The sequence below is a fragment of the Biomphalaria glabrata genome, chromosome 5, assembly GCF_947242115.1.
Source record: "Biomphalaria glabrata chromosome 5, xgBioGlab47.1, whole genome shotgun sequence".
NCBI lineage: Eukaryota > Metazoa > Mollusca > Gastropoda > Planorbidae > Biomphalaria > Biomphalaria glabrata.
Genome location: NC_074715.1, coordinates 42659944 through 42680104, shown reverse-complemented (window position 1 = coordinate 42680104; position 20161 = coordinate 42659944). Strand labels below are relative to the sequence as shown.

At 38.4% G+C, this 20161-nt stretch overlaps 2 protein-coding genes across 3 annotated transcripts in view; one reads left to right on the top strand and one right to left on the bottom strand.

Moving 5' to 3' along the window:
* The window catches only part of LOC106059563 (neuronal calcium sensor 2-like), a 128664-nt gene that overhangs the window by 70988 nt on the left and 37515 nt on the right, over positions 1-20161 (bottom strand). The window lies entirely within an intron of this gene.
* LOC106059559 (DNA ligase 1-like) lies at positions 11281-12194 on the top strand. Its single transcript, XM_056029658.1, has 2 exons — positions 11281-11287; positions 11398-12194. Exons 1-2 carry the CDS (start codon positions 11281-11283, stop codon positions 12192-12194), a joined length of 804 nt encoding a protein of 267 aa, XP_055885633.1.

The following is a 20161-nucleotide window of genomic DNA, read 5'->3' as shown; positions in this document are numbered from 1 at the left end:
TAAAGGAAGGCACCTGTTGAAACTACATTCTAATACACTAGCAGCACGTCACCTGATGATGTCCCTTGGGGAAAATGTTTGAAGAGTCGACACTGGGAGGTCAGATGATGACGAACCACTTTTGTACCAGGGAGGGGTCAATTGCAGTCATTTGTGTAATTACTGGACAGAGACGGTTCTCTTTATAAAATATACGCTTCTATCATAGACGGAAGGGTGTGAAAGGGAGAGAGACAGACAGACAGACAGAGATAGAGAGAGAGAGAGAGAGAAACAGAGAGGAAAAGAGCGGAAGATGAGAGAAATAAACAGATGCCAAGTGAAGTAAAAGAAATAAACAAATCTATCTGTAAGAAACACGAAATAATTTAATTAACGGCCAACAATTAATAAGAGAGAAAAAGAACAATACAATACAAATAAATATTATTAAAATAAACACAAGATGACATGGATGTAATAAAACGTGACTTCAAATCAGTAAACATCAATACTGACCATTGGTAAGACATAGCTTTAGACCGCACTAGTTGGAAAGAGACAGTGACCAAGAAAGCTATGAACAGCGAAAAAACATGGGCCTCAGATCTGGAAGAAAAACGTGCCGTGCGAAAAATGGCCAGCTCCTCTACCACCAAATCGAAAGCCACCTTTACCTGCGATATTTGTGGACGGGAGTGTCTCTCCAAAATAGGGCTCCACAGCCACAAGAGGAAGTGTGCGAGATGAACCAGAGCCACTCTACGACTGAAGGAGGCCAACATGTTTCTGATGTCAATTGTCAAGTCGTGTCTTCAGTGTAAGCATGTTATTTACAAAGAGACTCTATTATTCGGTCAACAATGTATTGAAATAAGTGTTATGTGGAATCGAGACACACTACTTTCACTTTGGTTGTAGATCTTGATCTAGATCTACAATCTATATTCTTTGCAGTTCTCAATGTGTATTTTGCTAAAACGTTTTAGGCTCACATTTCTCAAAATCTTACTTATTTTTTTTATATTCAAGAACAGAAAAATTGTCTATTTGCATTCTAGTTTGAAAAACAGAAGTGAATTTTATTCAAGTAAAAAACATGACATTTTTGCCAACTAAAAAAATAAAATTATTAAATTAAGTGTAGTCCAGTGGCGTAGCTAGGGTGGGGGGAGGAGGGGGGATTGAAAAATATTGAGAGGGGCCCCTAAATGAGTGTTTTGTACATTAAATAATAAATATTGCGCAAAATGAGGTCAAACCAACCGGGCCCCCAAATGATAGAAAATTCCTAGCTACGCCCCTGGTGTAGTCATTTCATTACCTACGTACTAACTATTTTCAGGTACAAAATAATCTACAACGAGACTGATTCAGAAAGTTTGTATTTTTAAAAGGACATATTTTAATGCGTTTTCGCTAACGCTATTCTAGCATCCAATTTATAAACGAAATGTCTAATTTCTTCAGTTGACGCTTTTAACGCAAACAGTTAAACCAATAAAAGATGTCTTTCTGGACACGAGGATCTCACGACGATCTTTCCCGTTACAAACATACATGATCAACAGCCTTTAATGATGTATCTCACACTTCAGTATCAGTTCATAGCTAAGGTTTCCATTCTGCGTTTAGGCGCTGAGAAAAACAAATTTAGCTAAGTCGGGGTTCAAACTCAATCCTCCTTGTTAGGTACTCAAGAGGTGTTTCCACTCGGCCACAAATCTCAAATTCTGAAGAACTGAAAAGATTTCTGAGCTTCATAAAGCTGAATAGAAGTTTGAACTTCAATCTTCCTAAGAGAGATAGAATGTGAATCCAGGCCATGGAAAATCTAGAACAAGTCACTAAGAACTTGCTATCTTGGCGATTCGGATGATAACCCGTGTTTAAGTCAGGAAAATGGCGGGCCCTCATAACCCCTACACAGCAGCACATGCAAGCACAAGCTAGATATCATTTTCTGTCAATACTGTGATCGTTTGCATCTGACAGACCAGTGTGAGCCAGCTCATCCCGGTTCCAGTACGATCTAATTAATATAGACGTAAGTAACATCTACGAATGGAAGGGGCGGTAACACTGCATCATAATTAATGACCACACAATAGCCGACCATTAATTATACAGAAAGGTATTAATTAAATTTACTTAAGCTCTTGATCCTCTTACACACGCGCGCACAGACCCACCACATGCACACAAACTACAAACACACACATACACCGTAACATCGATTCAATCAACAAGACGAGACATTCTTCCCCTCGGGTTTTTGTATATGAAACTTTCATTCAACATAAAGGTAAAAGTAATATAAATTATATTGTCCCGTAATGAGCGGAGACGTACATTTTTTTAAAACTCAAACTTTTTTAAGATCCCTTATCTAGACTTGAGAGGAAGCCTCTTTGGATAGAACTATTAGTAATTATTTGCATTGAGTCTAGAAGTTATTTTATATTGTAGGGAATGGCTCATTCAATGTAAAGACAAACATCTATAGTTCAAACCCTGATTGTACTTTTTCAAGTGACTGTATAGAGACATACCCGTCCACATACAAGGCAGATCAATGTGGAATTGTGTTTGTTGGTAGAGGAACCAGCCATTTTTTGTTTGACTTTTGTTTTTTCGCGAGTTGAGGTCTTTGCTTTTTCTATGTTCATAGCTTTCTTCGTCACTGTCTCTCTCCACAATGGTGTGGTCCATGGCTTTCTTCGTCACTGTCTCTCTCCACAATGGTGTGGTCCATGGCTTTCTTCGTCACTGTCTCTCTCCACAATGGTGTGGTCCATAGCTTTCTTCGTCACTGTCTCTCTCCACAATGGTGTGGTCCATGGCTTTCTTCGTCACTATCCCTCTCCACAATGGTGTGGTCCATAGCTTTCTTCGTCACTGTCCCTCTCCACAATGGTGTGGTCCATGGCTTTCTTCGTCACTGTCTCTCTCCACAATGGTGTGGTCCATGGCTTTCTTCGTCACTGTCTCTCTCCACAATGGTGTGGTCCATGACTTTCTTCGTCACTGTCTCTCTCCACAATGGTGTGGTCCATGGCTTTCTTCGTCACTGTCTCTCTCCACAATGGTGTGGTCCATGGCTTTCTTCGTCCCTATCCTCTCCACAATGGTGTGGTCCATGGCTTTCTTCGTCCCTATCCCTCTCCACAATGGTGTGGTCCATGGCTTTCTTCGTCACTGTCTCTCTCCACAATGGTGTGGTCCATGGCTTTCTTCGTCACTGTCTCTCTCCACAATGGTGTGGTCCATGGCTTTCTTCGTCACTGTCTCTCTCCACAATGGTGTGGTCCATGGCTTTCTTCGTCACTGTCTCTCTCCACAATGGTGTGGTCCATGGCTTTCTTCGTCACTGTCTCTCTCCACAATGGTGTGGTCCATGGCTTTCTTCGTCACTATCCCTCTCCACAATGGTGTGGTCCATGGCTTTCACCGTCACTGTCTCTCTCCACAATGGTGTGGTCCATGGCTTTCTTCGTCACTGTCTCTCTCCACAATGGTGTGGTCCATGGCTTTCTTCGTCACTATCCCTCTCCACAATGGTGTGGTCCATGGCTTTCACCGCCACTCTCTCTCTCCACAATGGTGTGGTCCATGGCTTTCTTCGTCACTATCCCTCTCCACAATGGTGTGGTCCATGGCTTTCTCCGTCACTGTCTCTCTCCACAATGGTGTGGTCCATGGCTTTCTTCGTCACTGTCCCTCTCCACAATGGTGTGGTCCATGGCTTTCTTCGTCACTGTCTCTCTCCACAATGGTGTGGTCCATGGCTTTCTTCGTCCCTATCCCTCTCCACAATGGTGTGGTCCATGGCTTTCTTCGTCACTGTCTCTCTCCACAATGGTGTGGTCCATGGCTTTCTTCGTCCCTATCCCTCTCCACAATGGTGTGGTCCATGGCTTTCTTCGTCACTGTCTCTCTCCACAATGGTGTGGTCCATGGCTTTCTTCGTCCCTGTCCCTCTCCACAATGGTGTGGTCCGTGGCTTTGTCTTTCTAGTAGTTAACAACGATGTCCACTGTTTTGTGTTAAAGAAGTATATTTCATTCACTTCATGAATTCATCGTATGCAGAACTCTATAAGCTATTCCATCGTTTGGAAGAATAGTGTGTTTTACATTTGATCTATTTAATTGCTTGTTATTTGAATACGTCCTTGAATGAAAGCTGAAGAGAAGTTTGTCACATTCTGACGCTACATAGCAGAACATCCCACACACAAATTTAAATGAAATAAATGTTTGTTCTCAAGCTGTTTCGTGATCAACCCCCCCCACACACACACACACAATATACTCATTCCACTTACTGATCGAGAATGCGAGCTGGATAATGTAGTGTCGCAGACCAGATCCGGCCCACAAGTCTTAGATTGGTCACCCCTGTTCTAAATCCCTTCCCTGTAAGCATTGTACAATCGATCATCTAACTTTCAATCAAATCAATTTTATCTCCGCCCACTTTTTTTTTTTTACCAATGTTTCTTTGAGCTCTTGAAGCTCTGCATGGCCTTGAACTTGGAGCTGTTCTACAAACATTCTCTCTAGTCCCCAGCTGGAAACTGTTAGAATTGAAGAAAAGGAAATAAGGAATCTCTCTCAACAAATGTTGTTCCAATAGAAGATCTATTCAGACAACTTTTTTTTTTTTCGTTGTTAATTTTCTCAGTTAAAACGCTTTAAAAACCATAGACCTGCTGTTGTAATCTCACACAAAGGGAACTAACTATTCCATCATCAGAGCCACTGACCTAAGCAAGCACTCTACAGGTTCTCTGTACAACCCGTTGTTGTGGATACCGTTGTGTTGACAAACATTGGGTGCCAATTAAGTGCGGGATTACCGAAGAGGGCACTGCGCCCTTTTAGTGGGGGAACACAAACATTACAACTGTGATCGATCCTTGTTTCTGCTTGTCTGTAGGGGGAGGTAACTGATAGGAGGAGGTAACTCTGACCAAGTGAAGTTCAGGGGAGGCTAATCATTATATTATTCAAACACTTCCTTTTTTGGTTCAAATATCCGAAGACAATGAATAAATAATAGAAGAACAATTTTTGTATTCCGATACAACAAAGTAAAAAAAAAACACAAATAAAAAGACATAAAAATGGAATTGTAGACAGGATAGGATTGGTGCAATATGAAAATAAAGAAGGAGGGAGAGAGAGGGAGAGAGGGGGGAGAGCATTGTTTTCATACAAAATCTAGCCTAGCGACTAGTGAATTAAACTTATGATACCAGATATACGGCCACGAGACCCTAAACTGTGTGGCTTGATGACGATTTGAGCAGTGTAAAAACATCGATTCGTGAAATTGAATGGTTTTAATTGGTTTTAGATTTTACACATCTTGTATCAACTCACTTTATCTGTCTGTTTGTCAGGTAAACAGTTTGAAGACGTTATTTCTCTCACACCCATTCTCGGATCAAGTTGAAAAATTTCCTAACTAGTCATTGGCAATGACAATACACGAATCAAGAAAATCAATTAACGAAATAGTCAATTAGTGACTGGTAATTAATTATTTTATTTCATACCAAAAAGGGTTTAATTAATCCTTCATTATTCACATAAATGGCTAAATATGTAAACAATAAGTCACTGGTAATTAAGTATTTTATTTGATACCAAATAGGCAAATTAATTCTTCATTACCCTCACGTATATGGCTATATATGTAGGATTTTATCCCCTTAGATAATTGTACACGTTATTTCTCCCACACCAAATCTCGGATCATGAACTTGAAACAATCATTTATTGTACGAAACAAAACATGAATCAATTAAAAAATGAAACAATTATTTCTAATTAATTATTTTCTTTGTTAAAAAAAAAGGAATTAATATTTTTATGTATTTGAAGCTATTGTTGTAAGTCTGGAGGTCTCTCCCTTCGATAAGCTTTGTTTTCTTTAAGTATTTTTTTTTTTTGTCTATAAAAAAATCAAAGATAAAAAAAATCATATCTTTTATTACACAATACACTCACACATCAGTTGGACTGAATGGAACATTCAAGTCAGTTTTATTAGGCTCATGGCATCAAGGAGTAGACCAGGGAATCGCTCGCAGCCTTTTTCAAGCCTGGGGAAGACCGATACAGATGGCGTGAAATTGAGGTGATGACTCCCGGAATGAAGAAATGAAAGATACTATTAAGGCATTTCAATACAATGGGGAAAGTGTGCCTGTGTGTCTGTGAGTCTGTTGAAGAACTAAATAGCTTTTAAAAGACTTTCAGAGAGGACGTACTATAGTCTAGACTGGACGCTTATACTGAGTAGCAGCTAATAGTAGAGGACAAGAACGGACCCAGCGACATTGAAATAATAATACAATAATAATAATCGATATAATGAGGTTTAGCTCTGACTTGCAAATTAACATTAAGGACCACAAAATTACAGTACAAATGAATCACTCATCGAATCGATAACTCTGCCTTTCATTCTAAATCGTGGTAATTATTGGCTAAGCCAATGTAGATCCATCTCTCTATTTGTGTCCCTTCCATCTCTCTCTTTCTCACACACTCTCTCTCTCTTTCTCACACACACACTCTCTCTCGTTATCCCCCTCCCTACCTCTCTCTCTCTTTCCCTTTCTCTCTCTCTGTTTCTTATATTAATTCTCTTATGAACTAGAAAAAGGAGGTAATAAGAGAGTCCCATACATTAAATAGTTGATCCTAGTATAACTAAAGGTGTTTGCTGCTCTAACTTTAGTTTCAGAAATAGATAACAGAATTCTTCTAAGTAGCATGTGTGTCAATCTAAACTTTCGAAAGGGAGAAATGGAAACTCTGATAAACAACATTGTGACATTCAACTGAAGAGACCAATATAAAGTAAGGAAAACACAACTTAAATAAGAAACCATAACTTCATAACTAGCACATCGTCACATACCAATAACGTCCATACACATATTTAAAATATATAAATCCTTCCAATAATAGGCCGGATTACAAACTCCATTGCCTTGACGATAACATTAAACAAATCGCCATCATAAGTTCGGACACGAATGTCCAGTACATAGCCCTCCCTCCTCCTTAACCGAAAAGTGCAGTTCAACTCCTCACCTTCCTGATCTGATAATACAGTGGAATATTTCACATTCCTTGACAGTATATTGCACAATTTGTGTCAGTGGCGCTTGGTAAGTAGGGCAGGCCGGTCGATAATCCATGCGCTGCTCCTCAAGGGACTCTTACAATTATTGGCAAAACATTCACGTGAGATATCAGAAACTGAAGAAGAAACTATCAAATGACCAACTATCAAAAGACCAACTATCAAATGACCAACTATCAAATGACCAACTATCAAATGACCAACTATCAAATGACCAGACTATCAAAAGACCAACTATCAAATGACCAACTATCAAATGACCAACTATCAAATGACCAGACTATCAAATGACCAGACTATCAAATGACCAGACTATCAAATGACCAGACTATCAAATGACCAGACTATCAAAAGACCAACTATCAAATGACCAACTATCAAATGACCAGAATATCCCTTAGCTGACAAATGTACATTTCAAACATGCTTACCTGCGAGCATGAGCATGAGCCCCAGCCCTCCGCCTGTCTGAATTCCTCAGGATTTTTTACAAAGTAATATACAATTGAGTAGCAATCCCCAGTACTTGTGGACAGTGGCGCAGACATGATAAGGTAATGTTTGGGGGAATTTGAAAATTCTCCCGGGCCCCCAACCGGGGGAGTGAGGCCCAAATGAGTGTTCGAAATTTTGTTTGTACATTAAATATTACGCCATTATGTCGTGTCATGATGTTGAATGTCAAAATGCAAGGGCTACTAAAGAGGGCAAGCCCCCCGGGCTACGCCACTGCTTGTGGACAAGGCTCTACTATTTAAACATTCAGACTACACAACATTCACGGCGGCTTTCCCTCCTTCGACGGTCCCTAAGAATAAAAATTTTGTTTGTTCATTAAGGTTTTTTTTTTATTTCTGAGCTAGAGACTCATGATTTTTTAATGATCTCTAGAAAGACGCTCATTTGTATCAACTATAAACCTGATGAAAAGAAGATTAACAAAATAACGGCGTGGATTTCAAGAAAACTTTTTCTGAAATTAAGAATGTTATATAAAGAGTACACACATTCATTTATTTGGCGTTATGGGATATTAGGAAGCACCTGTATCGTGGCTAAATTGTGTATACACCTATTGGTATTAATTATAAAAAAGAAATTACTTATATAACAAGGGCGGATAATGCAAACATGTTATTTTAAAAAGAGTTCTACTTCTAGATCTATTATTGGACAGGTAGCAATGAACCCTAACTCATTTCATTCACTTATTCCCAGCTGTTGACTTAAAACCAGGGGAAGGCACTCACACATTCACGAGTTTCTATTTTTAGGTGCGCACAAATCGTTCATTAGTAATTACAAGCTGAGCTCGTTTACTTCATCGATACAAGATACCATCCTCGTCTACCTCCCCCCCCCCACTTCCTCTCTCTCTCTCTCTCTCTCTCTTCCTTTTGACCCGCCCCTTTTTTCCCCCACAGCAGCTTTTCTCTAGCATTGTATAACATGTATTCTTTTAAGGGGAAGTAATCTGGTACAGGTGCACTGGATTGAGAGTTATCTTGCTCAGCCAGTACTGACAATCATTGAAATAAATCTAGTCATTTTATTTTCCATAACGAATGTTTAATGAATTATATTGTACAATTTCCTTTTTATGGCAGCCACACACACTAAGCACCATATAGCACACAGCACACACACACACCATAGTTTTAATTGACAATTAACTGCATTACGGAAAAAGAAATAAGATCAAATCGTATCGGACAACAAATCTATTACCTTTGCACTTTCTTGTTCTTTCTCTAACTCAATGTCTCTCACTACAGTTCCATTTCCTCCTCCCTCTCTCTCTCTCTATTGGACACATATTCTTTCTTCTGTAACGCGTTTTCCATTTATTCCTTTTTCTTTCACCCCCCCCCCCCCCTCAGTTTTTCTATCAACTCTTCTCAGCCTCTCGATGTTCTCTCGATGTGTGGACAAATCTCAAATGATATCAGTTGAACAAACGTTTCCCTGATGAATTAAAAACAAACAAAAACATTTTCTTGAAAGAAAATCAACAAAACCTGCTAACTAGATCATAGAATAAACCGGAACTCAACAGCATGTCACCTCAATCTGTTTGTCTCCCTTACCTTCTTCATTAAATAACATCTCTAGGTTGTCATGTTACTTTGACAAGGGGATATTTAGTGCCATATGGATTGTTTTGGAAAAAGTTGATGTAAATTATAATAAGCATGATAATTCCAGATCAGCTGTCATTCTTTTGCATATTTGTGATAAACTTTTTTTATGGAATGTGTCAGAGGGACGTGTGACGAGAGTGAATATATGTTACTTTGATATTTTGGTGTGATAGTTATATCCCTTTGTAATGTACTCCCAGGCCCATGTTTTGAATGTGAATAGTCTTGCACGTGTTTTTAACTGAATGGTTTAGTCTTCATTGAATGTGCGAGAGAGTGTGTAAGTCAGTGAGGTCTTGTTCCCGGTCCAGGAAGGTTAGACAGTTGCTTCTTGGACTGGTGTTTGTGTATTAATGTATCCTGAGAGTTGATGGCATTGTGTGCTTTATTAAATATTAAAGTTTTATTGCTATTCATGGATAGCTGGAGTTGAATTGAATCGAGTATTACTTTATTGTTATTGAGTAACGAGTCAAGTAATACAAGAACACAACCGAAAGGAAGGCGTCCAACAACACAGATGCAGATGTCAGGGGGAACAGATGCAGATGTCAGGGGGAACAGACTTCAGAACCTGCATTGGTTAAGCTCGGCAGTCTTTCATCAGCTGCAGAACACTGCGGTTTCAGGGAAACATGCACCACTATCAAGAGCCACGCCATTGCTGAGCCAATAGTTTTGTATGGAGCTGAGACCTGGAGAACCGAAGTCATCACCATGAAAAGAATCTAGGTCTTCATCGACACCAGCGGTGGCCAGTCTTATTCTCACCGTGGGCCATATACATTTACGACAAGCCTTTCTTGGGCCACATGACGACAAAAGATCGTCTTCCAATGGAGCTGTGTCTCTACGGATTCATTTATTTTGCATTTTTGGCGGAATTTTTGGACGGGCCGGACAGGACAGTGCCGCGGTTCGTATATAGCCAACGGGCGGTAGTTTCGGCATCACGTGCTTACATATGTTCTTGTATCTTAACATTTTTTAGCTTCATCCGTATCTCTCGATCCAATATTCTGTGATCACAGAACTTAAAATTGTATAACTCATGTAGAGTCTGCAAGAGATTTGTTCTAACATCTTAAAAATTGTCTCTTATTTGTTGCATGGGCACGAAGTGCTAGAATCCAACGCATCTACTAACTCTAATAGATATAAATCAAGAAATGTATCAATCATCTAGTAAATCATCTAATAACCCATCTAATAAATCATCTAATAAATCTCTAAAAAGCCTTAAAGCAATATATGCAACCACGAACAAATGACTCTAACCTACATACAACCCAAGACTAGTGCAAGTGTCAATAATCTATTAACATTAAATGCTGTTTCAATTTTTAAAAAATGTTATTATCAAAATCACACTTTACTTTTGACGAGAGTATCGATTAGTCAGGACTTACATTTTTGGCCACTGATTGACTTAAGGGATATTCCTTTGGGAAAGTCACAGAGAGTCCTATTCAGATAGTAAATGTAACCATCTTCATCACAGAGTGATAGTAAATGTAACCATCTTCATCACAGAGTGTCTTTTTTTTTCTTCCTTTCCTTTAGCTGAAGAGTTCAAGGTAGGGTACAATTATGTGGGCCATTCCGTAGGAATAAAATAAAATGGTTTGGGTGAAAATGATCCTCAAGAAATATTTATAAATATCTAATATTTTAAATAACTCTTTCGAAATGAAATCGCTACATCAAATGTTTATAAAAAAAAGTATTATACATGAAAGGTTGAAGGTTCTAGTTATGAGGTTTAAGATTGATCGTTGCTTAAATTCCGTGTTTCAGAACAAATCTGATTTCATTAACTGGTTTATTCTCTTTACTCATTAGAGTATCTCATTCCATCGTCTTTTAATGTTGATGTTTGCTATATCTTGTTTTACTTTGTTATATCTTGTTATATCTTGTTTTACTTTGTTATATTTTGTAATGTTATGGATACTAACAGATTTTACCTCTGATGTAGTGTTTAGATGAGTGCGTAATGGTCAGTAGTGAAAGAAGGGTTGAGATTAAGAGGTACAAGAAAAATATGTAGAAAGATAGATATGTAGAAAGATAAATAGCTAGAACGATGAGGTAGAGAGATAATAAAATAAAGAGGTAGAAGATAAAGAGGTAGAAGATAAGGAGTTGGTAGAAGATAAAAAGGTAGAAGATAAAGAGGTAGAAGATAAAGAGGTAGAAGATAAGGAGGTAGAAGATAAGGAAGTAGAAAATAAGGAGGTAGAAGATAAAGAGGTAGAAGATAAAGAGGTAGAAGATAAGGAGGTAGAAGATAAAGAGGTAGAAGATAAAGAGGTAGAAGATAAAGAGGAAGAAGATAAAGAGGTAGAAGATAAAGAGGTAGAAGATAAGGAGGTAGAAGATAAGGAAGTAGAAAATAAGGAGGTAGAAGATAAAGAGGTAGAAGATAAAGAGGTAGAAGATAAGGAGGTAGAAGATAAAGAGGTAGAAGATAAGGAGGTAGAAGATAAAGAGGTAGAAGATAAGGAGGTAGAAGATAAAGAGGAAGAAGATAAAGAGGTAGAAGATAAAGAGGAAGAAGATAAAGAGGTAGAAGATAAAGAGGTAGAAGATAAGGAGGTAGAAGATAAAGAGGTAGAAGATAAAGAGGTAGAAGATAAGGAGGTAGAAGATAAAGAGGTAGAAGATAAGGAGGTAGAAGATAAAGAGGAAGAAGAAAAAGAGGTAGAAGATAAAGAGGCAGAAAATGAAGTGGCAGAAGATAAAGAGGAAGAAGATAAAGAGGAAGAAGATAAAGAGGAAGAAGATAAAGAGGAAGAGGATAAAGAGGAAGAAGATAAAGAGGAAGAAGATAAAGAGGTAGAAGATAAAGAGGAAGAAGATAAAGAGGTAGAAGATAAAGAGGTAGAAGATAAAGAGGTCGATATGTAGAAATGGAAAGGAGTTCAGAAAAACATAAAAGAAATGAAAAAAAAGAAGTACATGAAAAAGATAAAATAAAAGGAAATCCTAGAGAGGGTGAAAAAGAGCAAGAGAGAGAGAGAGAGAGAGAGAGGAGATGGTAGACGTTAAGATGGAGATAATATCAGTCCAAGAAAGTGTGACAGATTAAGTGACTATGGAAATCTAAGTATAGTCAGAGAACTAGAGGCCAGCAATACGAAATCAATCAATAACTATACATCAAAATGCTCGGGCCTCGGTTCTTCAAAATACACTCCGTCACTTGTGACTGTAGACAACCAAACATATCGTCTGCATTGTCCTCCTGACATCCCTCGCTTACCTCCCATCGATGTAACAATCCAGTCCATTACAGTATCAATTGTTGTATGTCTGGTTATTGACCAATAAGCTCACTATCTGAACATTGAGCTGGTTCATTTGAATGTATTTGTTGCCTTAATCTTTAACGTATTCATGGAATCTTTCGGGTCTCATTTTTTTTTGGTAGAAACTTTTTAAATTACTTAGGATTTAATTCTTATAACGTGTAGCCAAAATATAAAATCCTTTTTAACCATCAGGCTTCTTGTTCGTGACATCGCTATTAAACATCTTAGCTCTTACTGGACAGAGTGTGTTTTTAGTGGAAGTGTAATGTAATGCACATTTTGTCTATTTATTAAGCATTTAATGTTTTTAGCGAGCATGTAATATTTTTACTGTTCATATAATGTTTTTACAGGGCATGTAATGTTTTTACTGGGCATGTAATGTTTTTACAGGGCATGTAATATTTTTACTGGGCATGTAATATTTTTACTGGGCATGTAATGTTTTTACTGGGCATGTAATGTTTTTACAGGGCATGTAATATTTTTACTGGGCATGTAATATTTTTACTGGGCATGTAATGTTTTTACTGGGCATGTAATGTTTTTACAGGGCATGTAATATTTTTACTGGGCATGTAATGTTTCACTGTTCATGTAATGTTTTTACAGGGCATGTAATATTTTTACTGGGCATGTAATATTTTTACTGGGCATGTAATGTTTTTACTGGGCATGTAATGTTTTTACTGTTCATGTAATGTTTTTACTGGGCATGTAATGTTTCACTGTTCATGTAATGTTTTTACAGGGCATGTAATGAAAGAAATCAAAGCAAAAAAGTGCAAAGTACAAACAAAGAAACAAATCTAAGCACTAAGTGAAAACAAAGTTTAAAAAAAACTCTAATGATTCAAAGTTGTGTTTTATGCACTTCCTGTCTGAGCGTTTCAGTAGTAGGCGTGTTTCTTTGGGAAGTAGCTTTCATTTCCCTCAGTACTACTTGACATACCCCCGAAATAGTCTGCCTATCATATTCCCTGATAACAACTTGGGAAAATAAAGTCTGGGTCTCGTGCTGGACTGAAAATACCATCGTAACCAAACAGCTGTTCCCTGAGTGGACAGCAACTGAACTGATTCGCTCTGTTGATACATAGATCTCAGACTGGAGTTGATACATAAGTCTTGTAGATCTCAGACTGGAGTTGATACATAAATCTTGTAGATCTCAGATTGAAACTGCACAAGACCAAGTTTATGTACTAGTCTTTCAGCACTGTGATATACATCAGAGTGATGCCCCATATGTTTATGTGTAGATAGATCTAGATGTGCGATACTTGAGATCAGTCCAAACTAAGCCGACTCTAAACATCGCGAGTCCAAACGCCTCATTCTTGTGTCAATCTTTTATTTATGACTTCCTCATAGCCCGAGTATTCTAATCTGGCAATGGCCAACGCTAGACTTGCCAGATAATAATGACATTTCAGTAGAGAGTTCTCATATTTGGACAGCCAAGTCGATGTATATACACATACATATATATTTATATATAAAGGGGCGGACTGGCTATATGGGCATTAGGGCAAATGCCGATGGGCTGGTACCCAAATGGGCCGAAAGTGCCGCATTAATGCCTCTCTGACACATATGACACACAGTTTTATTATTTTGTCTTATGAAAGTAATTATTAGAGCGTCGTTTTTAAACAAATCTTGTACAGACTTGACAGTCTAATACTCTTTTAATCTTAACACATTTTCCATCCTTTTAGGGCAGCGGTTCTCAACCTTTTAAGCTCGGCGACCCATTTTTACAATATCCCACTCTGCAGCGACCCCCCCCCCATACACACACATACAGCAATAGAAAAAATAGACAATAACAATCCTTATTTTTGATGGTCTTAGGCGACCCCTGGCGAATCGCCAATCGACCCCCAGGGGGGTCGCGACCCACCGGTTGAGAACCCCTGTTTTAGGGCCTACACACTAAGCTATTCAAATGTGATGTAAGGCCTATATACTTCTTATTAAAATATAGAGTTCAATATATAATAATAATAATAATAATAATAATAATAATATTCTTTATTGTCCGTACGGAAATTTGTCTTACAATTTGTGCATTACACCAAACAAAAAACATTATAACTATAAGAAACCAAAGTGTACATTCACACCAGACTCACTCATAATTTACATGTGACAAAGTTGATATCATATTGTTCTTATTTAATGATTTGATTGCCAGGGGAACAAAAGAGTGTTTGTGTTAATGATTTTGATGAAGGGTAGATGTTGAATTAGGGGCCCGTCGTATGATATACTATTTGTGGGCCGGATTATATGCAAATACCCGGGCCGATTTTGACACATAGTCCGCCGTTGAATATATTTATATATATATGAGAGAACGAAAGCAAGGAGAGAGAGAGAGAGCAGACAAACAGACAGACAGACGGAAAGATTCATATATCGTCATATCGTCCACTATATAATCCCATGCCTTCTCATTCCCTGTCCGCAGGTCTTACAAGTTCAACAATAGAGCAGAGAATTGAGCAGCCAATCTAATAGCAGATCTCACACTGGAGAACTTCGGTACATCAATGTTTGGATCTTTTGCAGGGCACTTTATTTGTATTCCATACACTTAACCCGCCATTTTTTTTTTTAAATCCACCAACCGACAAAATTGACCCTTCACGGAGAAAAAGAAACGCAATGTGCCTCCCCTCCCCGCAATTGAATGTTGAGACAAATTGTGTACTCGCACTAGCAGGAGACTTGAATTCCTGGGGCATTGAGAAGTACAGCTCCCTGAGTAGAGAACTTGAGAACGATGTTTTCAAGAGACACACACTCTTCGACATTCTAGTCAATCAGGCAAAAGTACGAAAAAATTACCTGGCGAAATATCTTCAGCTGTCAAGGTTTTTTGTATTTCTTTTAAATGAATATTTTTTTGTGTCTAATAAAGTGAGCAAGAGAGCGAATCTGCAAAGTTATATGAACGTAACTTGATCTCTCTACCACCACCTCTCCCACGAAAAAATATCCCCCAAAAATCAAAAGATCTGAATCCGGTATAGTTCAGACTAGGTTCAGACTAGGTTCAGACTAGGTCTTTGAAGGTTAGATTGCACTATCTTTGATTAGTCTATGTAAGATACAGTGCTATCTATCACTACTGGTCTCCGTAGGAGAGAATGTCCATCACCAGGGCCGGCCTGAGGCATAGAAATACTAGACAGTCGCCTAAGGCCGCCAGTTGGTGGGGGTTTCACACAGGACTCAAAACATTTTTTTTTGAAAGATGAAATAGAGAAACATGTACCCAGTGTTATTGTTGGTATACAGTAGCCTGACCAGGGTTTAAATGGCGTAATTTAATTTTATCGCTGTTTTGTTTTTAAATTATTTTCTATTTCATTTTGGGCCTCAGAATTCACTTCGTCTAGGGCCTCCAATTAACTAAGGATGGCCTTGCCATCACCAACTGGTCTATGTACGAGAGATTACTTTCATCACACATTTCACAGAGTGTTTCATTTGAACCACAGCCACAACCAATTAGAAGATGAATATGTGAATAGAAAGAATGCATTCAGTACATTTTACGCTTGGCCTGGCTGCGAACCGACTTGTTACCGTCTAACCTGCTTGTCACGTGACATGACGTTATTTATTGGTTCGCACCGAACATGGGAACATTCGCACTCACGCGGTTAACGTCTGCTAAAACGTGCATTCGCAGAGTGACTGAGAGCCACGGAGGGACAAACTCAATACATGCAATATGACGTTAGACAAAAGGAGTTGGATAACTAGACAACGGAAGTGATATTACGTTATATCGTGAAGGAACAATATTTCCATGGGACTGGTAATAATCACTTTCAAGGGCATTACCAGGTAACCGATTGGGGAGGGTTTATAGAGAGAAAGACGAGCTAGCTAGAACATTCAGCTAAAGGAATTCCTACACACAATTCTTGAACCAGGAATACCTACACACAATTCTTGAACCAGGGATACCTACACACAATTCTTGAACCAGGGATACCTACACACAATTCTTGAACCAGGGATACCTACATTCATTTCTTGAACCAGGGATACCTACACACAATTCTTGAACCAGGAATACCTACACACAATTCTTGAACAAGGGATACCTACACACAATTCTTGAACCAGGGATACCTACACACAATTCTTGAACCAGGGATACCTACACACAATTCTTGAACCAGGGATACCTACACACAATTCTTGAACCAGGAATACCTACACACAATTCTTGAACTAGGAATACCTACACACAATTCTTGAACCAGGAATACCTACACACAATTCTTGAATCCAGGAATACCTACACACAATTCTTGAATCCAGCCTTCAAGGCACACTGAATACTATATCACAAGTCATGAATCCAAAGAATGAGAAGACTACACTGTTACATATGCTCCAAATATTCGACTTTCATCAACATTCAATGTACGCCCTATCTCTCTGAGGACCACAGATTAACTGCCCGTCTGACCATGTGGCCAGATCAAAAACGAGACTTGCCCGTGATTTCAAACGAGACTACAATTTTCTCGTCCATCCATCCATCCCAGTGGCGCTACAGCCCATGGTCTGGCCTGCTTCAACACATCCTTCCATTCAGATCTCTCCTGGGCCTTTCGTCTCCACGCCCTAACCCCAAGCTGCTTCAGATCTGCTTCCACATCATCAATCCACAATTTTCTCGTGAAATATGAAAATTAAAAAGTCCAAGTAAAACTTGACTACCGCATGTCACAGTGACTCAAACAACGCTGTGACAAATACCTACACACAATACTTGATCTAGGAATACCTACACACAATACTTGATCTAGGAATAACTACACACAATGCTAGTGGAGAGCTTATGAACATGGAAGATTGTAGTAAAGTTATCTATTGTTTCTATAGTCCCGTCCTATTTTTCAGGTTTGTGTTCTCAGTTGTGACTCAGCCAACGACCTGTAAGGGGAATTAACTCAGCTTATACCACCATTTCAGTCAATTACGATTTCCTTCCCTTGTTCGAGATACCAAACAAAATAATTTATTACCAATAGTTAATTAATTACTTTTTTAAATTGACTCATGTGTTGTCAGGTAAAAGAAATAATTGTGCAAAATTTCAGCTTGATCCGAAATTGGGTGTGGGAGAAATCACGTGTACAAACATTTCACCAGAGTGATATAAGCTTTGTCAAATGTGTTGATGTATCTATTATTTTCTTGGAATTCGTCTTGCTTTACATCCTGTGTCTCGAAAATTGCTTTTTTGATCTACCAAGTATAAATATAGTGTCCATCTTTGTATTCTTTTGTTGCTCTACCTTCTTTCCTATAGGGTATTTTGTCTGTCTGATGTATTGTTGGATGTAGGTAATTATTTGGTTTGTTAGAAGAATTTCATTGTAGATCTCATTATATATTTTACATTAAAAATGTTTTAGCTTTCGCAGCCATAGATAGATTTAAGTGAAGAAGTTTATGAATATTATAAAGTTATGTGTCTCATTTAGTTTAAATGGTCTGAGAAAAGAACACTTTTCTACCTAGACAATTGGTGTGAGAATAGAATTCTTTCTGCATACTGAAATCGTGTGAGAATATGAACAATCGTCTGCCTAGACAAATGGTGTTAGATTAAAACAAATATCTTTATTGACATATGGTGTGAAAATAGATTTCTTTCTGCCTAGACAAATGGTGTGAGAATAGAACAACATTCAGCCTAGACTATTGAAACACACGTGTCTTAACACTGACCTGATCTGTCTCAATCAAATTGATTGTGTGATCACTTTAAAACAAAAAACGTAGACTTATTACCTATGAAGGTGTCTCTCCATCTACGTGTCTACTTCATTTCCCAGGTGAGCTTCCACGGGAAATAATAGATGCTTCTGTCAATGATTGCCAAACTATTAGAAAGTGAATTTCCTCTGCAAGGTAGACAATTAGATCCGAATCGGGCTATCAATTACTGATGTGGTGCATTCAAAACTTTTCGCCTGCATTTGAATCGAACTTGTCCACAGGGCCCTGACAATAGGTGTCATTCGGCCTAGTGCTTCTTAATCAATATTAAATATGAATGAGCACGGAGACGCCGCCAGGAAACCTTTCAAACAATTAAGCACGATGGCAGAGTCTATGTTAATTTTCTTTTTTTTTCCCAGGTACATAACAAATTATTGCCATGGATACGGCAAATAAAACGGAAAAAGACTTGAAATTCCAAGACTTAGGAACACGCTGTGCCATAATGCTGGCTCAATGAGTTTTACGTGTAGGCCGTGACATTCCACTTTCTTGTCATAGTCGGATTGTAAGATGTTTGTCTTTGATCAGCGCTTTGCATCATGGGGGCGCGCCCCCTAGTATTACCTGGGGAAGGCACGCTCGAAGGCGGTCAACAAAGGCTACATAATTTGTTGTATTCTGGGGGGCAACATTACAAAACAATTGTACGGACCTGTCTAAGGAAGAGAAGTTAATCCTGGCAAAAGACAGAGAAAAGGAAAAAGACGATACGCAGATCATTTGTGGTGCCCCAACGGTGCAACAGACGAAGGGCCAGGTGAAGGTGATATACGTTGTAACTATAGATCAATATTTGATCATAGAGCAAGTAAAAAAAAATTATTACCAATATCTCCCAGGTACCCCTTCCCCCACTGGTCCACGAATGAGATAGGACCATAGCGCTCTGAGCATACTATAAGCATGAAAGTAGCGCTATACAAAAGCTATAATTTATATTATTATTATCACAAATGTAAAAAAAAAAAATATTAAATTAAAAGACTTCCATACCGTTTTCTAGAATTTCGTGAATTTCATGCAGCTGGATCGATTCAAAGAATTTCGTACAGCTAGATCGATTCAAAACGTTCCTCATAAAAACATTTTTGCCAACGCGATTCTGACGGTCTTTTTAGCGGCCCCCGAAAGGGGAAAAGACGCTATTAGTTTTGTGCGAAATGTCTGTCCGTCTGTCCGTCTGACCGTCTGTCCGTCTGTCCGTCCGTCCCGTTTAGATCTCGTAAACTAGAAAAGATATTGAAAATCCGACATCACAATATTTTAGACCATTCAAAGTTCTGATGCAACGGCTACTTTTTTTTTTTCTGAAAGCGAAAAATCTAATTTTTAAAATCAGTTATGCAAGCAGTTTTTTAAAGAGAAAAAGCTAATTAGTATGCATTATAAGTTAGACCTAATTTAAAATGAATAGTAATCTTATAAACTTCATTTTTATTAATATTTTTTTTTATTGCGGAAATTTTTTTTTTTTTTTTTTTGAGGATTTGAATAAGAGATTGGGCCTTTTCAAAACAATTGGATCAATTATAAGACATCAGGTAGGCCAAGGGCGTGGTGGCTGAGCGGTAAAGCGCTTGGCTTCCGAACTGGGGGTCCTGGTTTAAATCCTGGTGAAGACTGGGATTTTCAACTTTGGAATCTTTGGGCACCTCTTGAGTCCACTCAGCTCTAATGGGTACCTGACATTAGTTGGGGAAAAGTATAGGCGGTTGGTCGTTGTGCTGGCTACATGAC